At 48.0% G+C, this 11,368-nt stretch overlaps 1 protein-coding gene across 3 annotated transcripts in view; it reads left to right on the forward strand.

Annotated features, from left to right (window-relative positions):
* Nucleotides 1–283: 283 nt before the first annotated feature.
* Nucleotides 284–11,368, forward strand: part of bcor (BCL6 corepressor) — a 33,816-nt gene continuing 22,731 nt past the window's right edge. For 2 of the 3 annotated variants that reach the window (XM_041057098.1, XM_041057100.1), the window contains exons 1-2: nucleotides 284–1,073; nucleotides 11,271–11,352. In XM_041057098.1, the coding sequence (XP_040913032.1) occupies nucleotides 11,350–11,352 (3 nt within the window). In that variant the 5' untranslated portion in view covers nucleotides 284–1,073; nucleotides 11,271–11,349. Of the gene's footprint in view, nucleotides 1,074–1,465; nucleotides 1,516–11,270; nucleotides 11,353–11,368 lie in introns of those variants that run through there. The other variant, XM_041057099.1, reaches the window with a different exon arrangement.

Below are 11,368 nucleotides of genomic sequence, written 5' to 3' on the forward strand. Positions count from 1 at the left end.
TCCTTTTTTATTTTCATTGCATTGCATTTACCTTATCTCACTAAAGGCCTATAATTTGTTACGATTATCGTCACTTTATTTTCTGCCTTATTTCTGCTGCTTAAACCTCGCCTATTCCTGTTTTGGAGTTTCAGCGGAGCTTGTGTATGTGTGTGTGTGTTTCTCCCTCTCTGTGTGTGTCTCTGTGTGTGCGTGCGCGCGCAGCCGCTGCCGTGCGCTGGAGGCTTATGGTAATTGCGGTCTCCCGACTGGCCTTCTGGGTAGAGTCTGCGCGAGTGGGAGTGGAGCGAGTCGCTCGGTCTCGGCAGCGTTCATCCATTCCGTGCGGCACTCCCCGTACAGCTCCGTGCGTCCTCGGTGCGAACCGGGGGCTCCGATCGGGGTGTTCTCTACGCTTCTCGAAGAAAACGCGGGACGAAAAGCTACACGGAATAACCTTCAGCAAACCTTCCGAGACACGGATTCCAGAGTCGGAGTGGACATGGAGTGACGGAGAGCGGGAGAAAGGGGCTTTTTCCGAGGACGGCGTGCTCCGCTGAAACCCAACATGGCGCTGCTGCGAGGTACGGCCGAGCTGAATTAATTTCTCAGCGAGTCCTCCGACCTCGCCACCTGTATCCTTCAGGGGCCCGGGCCGTACGGCGCATTGGCTTTTCGACTTAAAGGACCTTAAAGGATCCTCTTTTGTGGATTTCTCTGTGGATCCCGACGTCTGTGTTTCCTCCGCGCAGGATCTTTTTTGTTGCTTTATGGAAACCCAAGTGACATTTGCAGCAGCAAAAAAGTCCGCTTGAAATATAGGTTAATGGATGAGAGTTGCCTGTAGACAATAGAATAAGGACCGATAACCTTATATGTAAGACTTGTTCTGTTTCGTGACCAGTGGATAACCTGTTAGACACTTTTTGTTGTCTTTTCTTTGGCCGGGATTATCTGTCTCCAGCAGACAGGACCGTAACCGGGCTAGTCTACGTACGCACGGATCGCTGCCCTCCTAGTTAACTTGGCAAAACAGGAAAAAGGCGTGAGTTGGAGCGCACGGACGGCGGCTGGAACTAGCACCAATTAACCAGGTGAGACAATCAATGACAAATCAAAATGTATTTCCTTTGGCATGTGTTTTTGGCGATGTGAAATCCCCTGCTCTCTGTGTTTTTTCCCCCTTAAACAGTAGGCTCCCACAACAGCTGAGCTGATTTTAAAGCAGCGGGTGTTCTTATATGGAGTGTTTCTGAATCAAAAACAGTCTTCTTGTGGGGTTGAACCTTAACGCGATAGCCCGGTGTCGTGCGCAGAGACTGGGAGAGGATCGGCCACTTCTAAGAATAGCGCATAGGGTGGTCTTTGTGCGTTTCGGCGGGGCAGTGGCATGTGGTTGATAAATAACACACGCGCACACACACACATAACGATCCGACCGTGAGCTTGGCCTTTTACAACTGTCCCGTCCACCGGACCGAGGTGAGAAGGACGTCCCAGAGATTAGCGGACTTGAAAGCGGCGCCGTCCTCGATGGTGAATATTCAGGCTTTTCGCACTCTGTTGTGTGACGAAGTGTGTGAGTGCCTGTGGGGCGAGGGTAGGAGTGTGTAGTGTGTGTGTACGCGTGCGCGTGCGCGCACACGGAGCTTCTGCGCTAAACAAGGTTACGGAATCCAGCCTCGCCCTGCCAAAGGGAAGCGAGCGGTACTGCTCCGTTTATACACGGTTCAGTTCAGTTGGAGGGCATCCCCGCGGTGTGTGTGTGTGTGTGTGTGTGTGTGTGTGTGTGTTGGTGTGACAGCTGAGTGCGTGTGTGTGTTCGTGGGGCGATGTGGGGGCTTTGTTTGGACAGAGTGGACGTTGATCAGTCCTCTCGTCAGTCCCAAAGGTGGTGTTGGGAAAAGGTGTTTGTGAGAGGGGGGGGGGGGGGGGGGGGCTGCACCGCTCACCTTCCTGTCTGGGTGACGGAAACCGCTCTGGCATCGTGCCACATCCCTCGCTCGCTCGCTCTCTCTCTCTCTCTCTCAGTTCAGTTCGATTCAGATTGTCTTTATCGGCTTTATTGGCATGGGAAACAGAGTTTTACTCAGACGACGCTCGTGTGAAATGAAGCAACAGCCACCAAAAATGTACAAAAACAGTCTCACACTCTCTCTTCCTCTGACTTCGTGCCTCGCAGGTGCTCTCCGATGTGACTTTGCGCTACAGTATGTTGTCTTCCACTCGCGCCGTGAGACTCGTTCTTTGCATTGCAGGGGAATATCCTTTGCGCACGGAGGATCCGTGTAGCGCCAGTTAGGACCCCCCAGCAGCTCCGATACGCGCTGCGCTCGTGTAGGGAGAAAGTCTCACTCGAGACACGTTAATAATATATATATGTATATTTTTAAAAACTGCTTAAAACGGTCACTTATTACTGCCAGTCATTTCTTCAGTGCATCAATGGCTTGGTGAGCTTTTAACGAACTTTTAACGAACAAACTACTTTCCCAATTCGTCTTTAATCCAACCGACCATCTCCACTTTACCATTATCAACATTATTTTATTTTTTTTTTTCACTTATATAGTCATCTTCCCTCTGCACCATTGTGGGCGGCAGCGATCAGTATGAACCACTTCTCATAAAGTTACTGTTTAATTGAAATAAGTGCTGCAAGGCGTGTTGGATGTGTTCCAACCTGAAGCGTCTTTCCTAACGATTGTCTGAAGCTCCTGCGGACTGCGGAGCTTGCGTTTCACGGCTAGCAAAGCGGCGTTTAACCGAGACATATATATATAAATATATATATAATTTTTTTTCCTCCTGAAATGTCTTGGTCCGGACGTCACTCTCTCCATCGCAGGATAAGGGCTCATGTCGGGGGAGTTTTCCTCCCGTGCCGCCGCGCCTGCTGCCTGTCCGGGAGCCACACAGGCACTAATTAGGGAACGCTCTCTTAGGACGATCGATGTGCCTCATATTGGCTGGCTCCAGCTCATTGACGAGCTTAGTGAGGGAAGCAGCTACTAAAAGACCACTTAAGTCCCGGCAGCCATTCCGCACAGGATATACGGAATTGAGAATCGCTCATAGCACGAGCGTCCGCTCGGTTGAGGCTCGTGCAGGTATAGGGAGAGCAAAGCAAGACCTCGTGTTGGGACCTTTCGGGGGAGCAGAGCAGGGGACGAACTGGGGGAGGAGATGAGGGGGGGTCTATTTCAGTGGACTTTGGCGCATAATAAAAGCTTAATTGCATTAAAATTAACAATCGGTCTCAGCTGGGGTGGAGAGGTAAAGGACGCGTCTCATACATCTGAATGACGTTAAGTTTGAGCTTGTCGTTTTTAAAGGATTAAAATCTAAACACAACCAGCGGAGATCTGAAAATGTGGAAGCCTTATTTAAAAAAAAATACACTTAGTGACTCCGGACAGTGATTTATGAGACTGTTTGGCTGGTTATTTACGAAACTGACCAAATAACACACTGTTATATCAGGATCCGTTGTTCCATTCGTTCTTTTGAATTTAGTTTGTTTTGGTGGAAATAATGTTAGACATTATTTCACACTGACGTTTGTTAAGACATGACTTCAGCTTTAGTCGGACTTTTAGGTTTAGATGGGCCTTTTGTGCCACAATAGCGGGTTTTCATCTTGATTTGCTTTTTGTGTCCTACCATTTTCTCACTAAAAATAAAAAGTGGAGGCCATTCATTATGTAGCTGTGTCATTAGAATAATCTGGTTGTCCTGCCTTCAAGTATCAGCCTGTTCACAGCCAAACCTACACATTTTGAAGCAAAGACAGTATTTTTTTTATTTTTTAACCACTGAGTCTGATCTTTAGGTACTGGAACACGTTCCCCAAGCGGTGCATGTTGTGGAAGCATAAAACAAATACTTCACATTTTGTGTGGGCCGAGTTTATTTATAGTGTACCCCGTCGGACTGTTTTGCGCATCATTTTTCCACTGTGCGCTGTGAAGTCAGTGTGGGGCTGATCTGTTCTCCAGGTGTTGGAACACAGAGGGGGAGGGCAGCTTACCAGAGATTGACGTGCTGATATTTCTCTCTCTCTCTCTCTCTCTCTCTCTCTCTCTCTCTCTCTCTCTCTCTCTCTCTCTCACTCTCTTCATGTGAGAGGAGTTAGCACTTCTTCCAAAAAAAAAAACAAAAAAACAAAACTGATTTATTGCTGCAGGCTCGTTACTTGTTACAGTGGGGTTCAAACAGGGGTTTTAATTTGGCCTTAATTATATCAGTTTGGAATGATTTCTGATAGAAAACGTGTTAACAATGGCTCAGCTGATAGCAGGTTTTGCTTTCACCTTTGTCAGCCTTTTATCTCCAAACATAGTCACACAATTCATATCAATATATCAGCTCAGGTATGGACTTGATGTATGAATGTGTTTCTAACAAACAGTCGTCTGTGGAGAAATTCGCAGCTGTAAAGAGTTTCAGGATGTGTGCGTGTTGTCGGGGAAAGTGTACCTGAAGGCAGCACCAGCCGCAGGCCTGCTGGGTCATATTGTCATGCTGAGTGATGTGTGACAGTGGATGTGTCAGCGCGATGCTGGGAGGTGACTGTGTGTGCGTGTGTGTGTGTGTGTGTGTGCGGGGGGGCTGCATATATGAGGACAGCCACACCGCCTCCATTTTAAACCCATTAACCTGCTGTTTGTCCGCTTTTTCTAATCTGGAATCAATAAGGACCACGTGGGGAATACTGCGCACAGGGAGAGCGCGTCAGTAAAAATCACGGGGCCACTTTTGCATATCAAACCTATAATGTGTTGGGAAATGGGTAAAATTCGTCAGAGGAAATGGCCGTGTTCTGTTTTTCATCCAGTCGGAGACACGAGGTCTGTTTTATTGTTGTCGCGCTTGTTGTGTTTTCTTTCTTTTTTTTTTTTTTTTCCACCCCTCTCTCACGCCTGGATATAAAACAACAGTCTCATCGCTGCCGGCTCTGCGCTCGCTGCTGAGGCGAGGTGCGTGTGAACAAAAGCGGAGGCACGGCAGAGAGCCGAGGAGAGATCGGTTTTCCAGGCGCTGCGCAGCTCCCGGAGGAGACGTCACGGTTTGATTGAAGCTATGCTCCGTGCTGGCCTCCCGGGACCTCGCGATGAAACGGGAGAGCCGCCCCCACTCTCCCTCCTCCCTCCTCCTCCTCTCTCTCTCTCTCTCTCTCCCCCTCAGCGCTCCACAAACCTTTTTGTTTCGACGAGGTCTGGAGCGCACGGATCACTTCCCCGCAGAGACGTGTCGGCCCCCAGTAGTTTCACAGACACACAGACGGTCAGGACGGCCCAAGAGAACCACATCTCAAACATCTCATAGCTCAAGAGAGCCACATCTCACACATCACGTTATTCTCTCTAGCAGTTGCCTAATATATTAAAACTGGTGGTTTTGCAGCTGATTAGGCACGGATGTTAGTTTGCGGGTCCAGTTTTAGACATTAATTCCTCATCTATATAAAGTGTCCAAAAGCAACATTTGGGAGTTTTGCTGGTAGGTGTTAGATGCAGTAACCTGGTGTCAAATGAATACACATACGTTGTAATTAAAATATAAATCTTACCGTGATTGTACTGAGTTTTCTGACCTCGCTCTGGCCAATCGGAAGATTGATTCAGCAGCAGAGTGATGATGGCACACCTCGCCTCCCTACTCTGAGTCTCTGCAGGCTCAGTCTCGATCAGGCCTCCTCGTTTGTTTTTAGATGTCGGTGCCTCGGGCATCTATCTCTCTGACGAAATCCCACAGACGCTTGGCAGCACAGCAGGGTGATGGCGATAGGAGTTTATTACAGCAACCGTCTTCAAAGCAGGAATGTGTTATCTGCTGTCTGGATGGCACATCACTGACTTCACGTTGCTTTTTAAGCTTTTGACCTGGAGCTGCAGATCGTCGCCGTCCGTACTGACAAGTAAACACTCAAACTGCATTTTAGTAAAGAATTTATTGGCGTTTCCAACCAATGAGAGCGTTTAGGTATTTGGCTACACTCGCATTATTTCCTCATGTGTCACCTCTGAACACGTGTGACCTTTAAAAGCCAGAAATCGAGACTATGTCAGGGGTGTGAAATCTGTGGTTGACCTCACACTGATTCAGCACCTTCTCCAACTGACATTCACATGGCCTAATTTACGTCTTTACACACCACCAATAATTAAGCCTCCCCTTTAAATTAAGCCTCCTCTTTAAACAGACGATTCTGTTGTGTTCATTGGAAAAGTGTGTGTGTGTGTGTGTGTGGGGGGGGGGGGGGGGGGGGGGGGGGTCAGACCTTCAGCGTCATGTGCTTTCATGAGGAACAACATCCAGCACATGAAAGCAACGGCAGCATTTCAAAGAAAAGTCAAGAAACCTCCGGTAAACGCGGGCCGACTCGTGCATGCCCATCCCTATTACAATCAGGTCCTTTGGTGGCATAAAGGGCCATTTAGTCGTCATTTGGCCCAGGATGAATAGACCCAGTTCAGCAGCCGCCGCCCAGGCCCTAGTGACAGCGAGGGGGGGGGGGGGGCGCTCACAATGTCTCCGTTGTTGACGGCTTTGCTGCCGAGGGGGGGGAATTGAACCGTGCACCGACTTGCATGCGGCTGTGCAGCGGCCCGGGAGGACGCAGGGGCCCCTTGTTTACAGCTCGGTCGCTAATAATGTGACAGCTGAAGAGACGCTGTTGGCTCCTTCCAGCTCTGTGCTCCACCAGCACAGCGCGCTCTCTCCACCGCGTTTACCTCCTCCTTTATCTCTCCCTCAGTTCCTCTCTCTGATCAGTCGGTGCACCTCTGTTACCTCAGGAACTACACCGACGAACAGCATGTCAGCTTTCCATAGACTGCACTCTTACGTTGAGGTGATCAGTTGGACCATTTGGCACACGTCGGCCTGATAATCAATAACAATTAAAATTGGTCTCGCGTTCTCGTCCTCGCGTATTCTTTTTTTTTTATGATGCTGCGCGTTAATGCTGGTGAGAGTGTGGCCCTGAGGCTGTGTAGTTAGTAGTCAGGTTGTAGGTTTGGTCCGCGCTTTTTATGTATTTTCTCAGATTTGTTCCCGCTGGTTTCTGTTTTGTTCACCGGCAGTGTGCGCAGAATTCCTCTCGTTCTGGGCGCGCACACACAGGGCGTCGATGTGGTGTGTGTGTGTGTGTGTGTGTGTCATGTCTGTGAGTGAGTGTGTGCTTGCGCACGCCCGCATTTAATCCGTGTTTATCCCCACCCCACCCCCGTCGCTGCGGAGATTATCCTGCGTCACACTGCATTTTTTAGAGCTGATCGGAGCTCTGCGCTTCAGAGAGCTTGGCAAAGCTCCAGGGACATAGAGCGAAAGGGCGCCGTCACTCCCGTTATACAGCCAGACCCACATTCCCGGTTTCCCGTTATTGCAGCGAACAGACTTGCAAACCTGACGGTGCAACCATCAGATCATGGACACAGGAGGGTGATTGAATGATTAATATGCCCTGGAATGTTTGACTGTGCATCCTCCTTTGTGGTTGGTCAGTCATCAACCTGTGAGAGAGGAAGCAGTGATACAACCATTTTCCCAACTCCATCGTTTGCCCTCAGTCCCCCAACCCCTACTCCCACGCGCGCGCGCACGCACACATTACTGGTACGCACTCCAACCAGTGCGCCGCACTGGGAGCAGAGAGGCCTCAGCCCTGGAGGAAATGATGAGCGCTGCCAGTGTTTGTTCCGGCGCGTACACCGCGGGTCACGGGGAGTTCAAGTCGTTGTCGTCAGAGACAGGAAACGAGGGAAAAGAGGAAGGGGGGAGTTTGTTTTCTCTCACTCTTTCTTCTCTCCTCATCACTCTGTTCTTCTGTCCTCGTTTGCTGCTCCTCCCTGAAAAGCGCGCAGCACCGAAATAGGCCCTGCAGAGCTATGTGAGGTTCCGCTAAAAACACCCGGTGGTTTTCTGTTTAATGGTGCGAGTCGGGGCTCCGCTCCAGCGGTCTGGTTTATAAACGCAGCGCCGACCGCTGCGCCCCCCTTCCCCCTGCCTGCTGCTGCCGACCAGTGTGATGGATTGGGCGGCCGTCGGGAGTTGTTTGTTGCGCAAACTATTCTTAGCAGCGGGGATGGGCGTCAACACGCTGCCTTTTCCTCCTTTCCTATCCCCCCTCTCTCGTTCCCCGTCCTTTGCTCATAATGTGACATTTTGGCAGGATTTCTTCCCATAATATTCTCAAAGCGTCAGGTTTAAGCTACTAATGACTGCCCAACACCCAGGAAAAAAAGCTCTTAATATGTTCAGACTTCACTAAAATTATAAACTGTGATGTACAGGCTTAAAGCAGTGTCTTTCACAGACTTCAGGGTGCGTTGCTGATGTGAATGTTAAAGGAGCAGCGTTTCCAAAGCATCTAAAATTAGTCTATACAAGCCTACTAAAAATATCTAACTTAATATAAAAAGCATTAATGTGCATCAGCATTTAACAGTAACCGCACCAGGCTGGTGGTAAAGCATCTACCGATGGCGCACTTTGCCGTTTGGCGCAATTTGTGCAAGTTTTGAGCATGCAGCGCTGAGTGTGCAGAGGTTTACACATGCGCCTCAGAGCTGAGTTTTATTGTGTGCGGTGCACGCAGCGTTCCGTCATGTGCTTGATCCTGACCTTGAGGCCCGGTGCAGCCTCTCATCTCAGTTGGACCGCTATTAATTTCATGGAAATGAAATAAGGACTCGGTCATCAGCGCAGTGTGGGCACGTTGTGGAGTAGTAACAGGCCAGAAGACACCAGACTGTCCTGAACAAGAACAGATCATTTCCTCTCTAAGTTGTTTTTTTTTCTTTCTTTCTTTCTTTTTTTTTAATTTCTGGAGAAGATATGTACCCGTGCCGAAGAAAGAGAATTCCCTATAGCGGTGGAGGCGGTGTTTAGGATGAACGGAAATGTCCATGAAGACAGCATGTCTCTGAGTATCTGCGTTTGTATTAGAGGCTTTTTTCCTTTTTCATGTGCGGTGTCTCTGAGCGCAGACTTTTCAAAGCAAGAGAGGAGCCGCTGTGTGTGTGTGTCTGTGTGTGAGTGTGTGTGTGTGTGTGTTTGTGTGTGTGTGTGTGTGTGAGAGAGAGAGAGAGAGAGGTGCATGTGTCGCTCCAGGAAATACAGGAAACGGGAGTGATGTGATTTCTCAACGCTGTCTGTGTAATTTTCGGCAACGCGTACACGTGGCTGCACGCGCACTGGTACTCTGTAGCTCTTTTGCCCACGCACGCGTGTGTGCACGCTCGCACGCACACCGTTTCAGTTCCGTCAGATGCGGATGTTGTTGAAGCACGGCTGGCCCCGGGGAGCTGGGGCAGGGGGGCTGTGGGGGGATGGGAGCGCTTGGGCAGGGAGGAGCCATGCCGAGGGGCCCGCAGCAGGCTGATTAATGGCCCCCGGGTCACGGCAATAAAAGTGGCGTGCCAGTGGCGCGGCAGCGAGGCTCAGAGGCGTTTCTCAGCTATGATCGAGGAGCCGAGTTTCTCTGCTGCTCTCAGCACTGCCGAGCAGGGCAAGGCTTCACTTTTACTATTTAAAGGCACTTCTCTCTCGCTCTCTGTCTGACTCTCTCCCACCTCTTCTCTGTACTGGCTCCACTAACAGGTCTGCCTAACAAAAATGTCCTCAATAACGAGCCATTAAATCTGATATTCAAACTTAAATATTTCCTTTTAAATAAAATCTAGGAAGTGGGAGCAGTAATTTCACCTGTTCTCATTATTGTTTTACCTCTTTGTGGATTTTTAAACAGCCTTTTTTTTTGACATTTTGCCGTTTTTAAGAAAAGATTTGTTGTTGTTTTTTTCTCAAAAATTGTGTACTCTTTCACTCGTGCCAGTGCAGAAGCAAGGTGTTCTTATATTCTTATTTTTATATTTACTAAAATAACTCCATGACATAAATACAAACTTGAACATTTGCTGTGTATTTTCTGCCACAACAGCTTAATTAAATCTGGGGCTGTTTTGTTCACTTTGCTATATATTAATAAAAGTCAACATGGTCCACATTTGATATATATATATTGTTTATTTTAAAAATACATTCAGGTTACCTACTTACCCAAAATTGTTGTTAAAACCAGCACCATCAGCACTCAGCCAATAAATGTACAGATTTAATGTTACAGACCAGTAGTTAAATTTGTCTTATATATTGCATTAATGAGTGACTGATAATAATCTTTGTGTAACTTAATTCAAATGTAAACATAATGACAGTTCTGATACACTCCAGTGCTTTAAAGAAATTCTAATGTATACAAAACATTTACGGACCAAAGAGCGTTTCACATGCAAGGGGATCTCAGTGTTTTTTTTTTAAATTATTATTATTACTTATTGTCATTACTCTTATGATTTCCAAAAGAAAACCTCAAAGAAACACCATTTTCACTTCTATGGTCATTTTTATCTTTATACCCGCCCTCTATATTTACCTATTCATGCTCGGTGTAAATTTTGCATAGTTGTCTCTTTTTCTCTTGCATACCATACTTTTGCATGTGTTCGTTGGTGTGTTTGTTGATCTGTGGCTCTGTGTTGGCGGGCGGGTAAATGGTCTCCTACCGAAGTGGTCTCTGATGTATAATCTTCCCTCGCTGCTCTGGCTGAGGCAGCTGAGAGAGCAGGTCAAAGAGGGCGCAGAAAAACCAGTGTGTGGGGAACGTGACTGAATAGACGCAGCCCCACAATGCACGTCTAGCCCACAGGGTGGGCAGGATGGGGGTCAAGGGAGGGGGGATAGGAGAAGGGGGGGGCCGTGGGCCGTGCTGAGGGGTGTTGACGGATGGGAGGGGAGGGGAGCCCACACAGTGCTTTCATCTCCAGTGACTGCTTCAGTGGAGTTGTGTGTATGTGTGAGTGAGAGTGAGAGGAAGGTTGTGGTGACTATAGCTAGCGGTGCCATTATCTCTCTTTTCTTTGTACCTTCACCCTACTCGCTGCCTCATTTCAGTTACACATCTCTGCTCCACATTTGATTGCTACATAGCAATGATGCATATGTTGATGTATTTGTTTTAGAATTTGTTTTAGAATTTAGAATGTGTTTGTTTTAGAATTTAAAATTTGTTTAGATTTATTTGCCCCAGAAAGTGTGTTTAATTTTAAACTTCTATGTAATTTTTCTTTTGGAGATTTTTATAAACGGACATTTTTGCCCTGTCAAATTTTCTTTTTAAGGGGCATTAAAACAAAGATGTGGTGTGTGCCTGTTTCTGTGTCAGTATGTGTGTATATGTGGCAGAGCCAAGACACTGACTGGTAACTGTTTGCTCATCTCCACAGGACAACATCTGTTCGTGATGTCGATGCTGAGACACAAACCAACCTGGAACTAAGACAAGGGAACCACATCACACAAAACATGGCAAGTCCCTGTACAC

This window comes from Toxotes jaculatrix, chromosome 15, assembly GCF_017976425.1.
Source record: "Toxotes jaculatrix isolate fToxJac2 chromosome 15, fToxJac2.pri, whole genome shotgun sequence".
Taxonomy (NCBI): Eukaryota; Metazoa; Chordata; class Actinopteri; family Toxotidae; genus Toxotes; species Toxotes jaculatrix.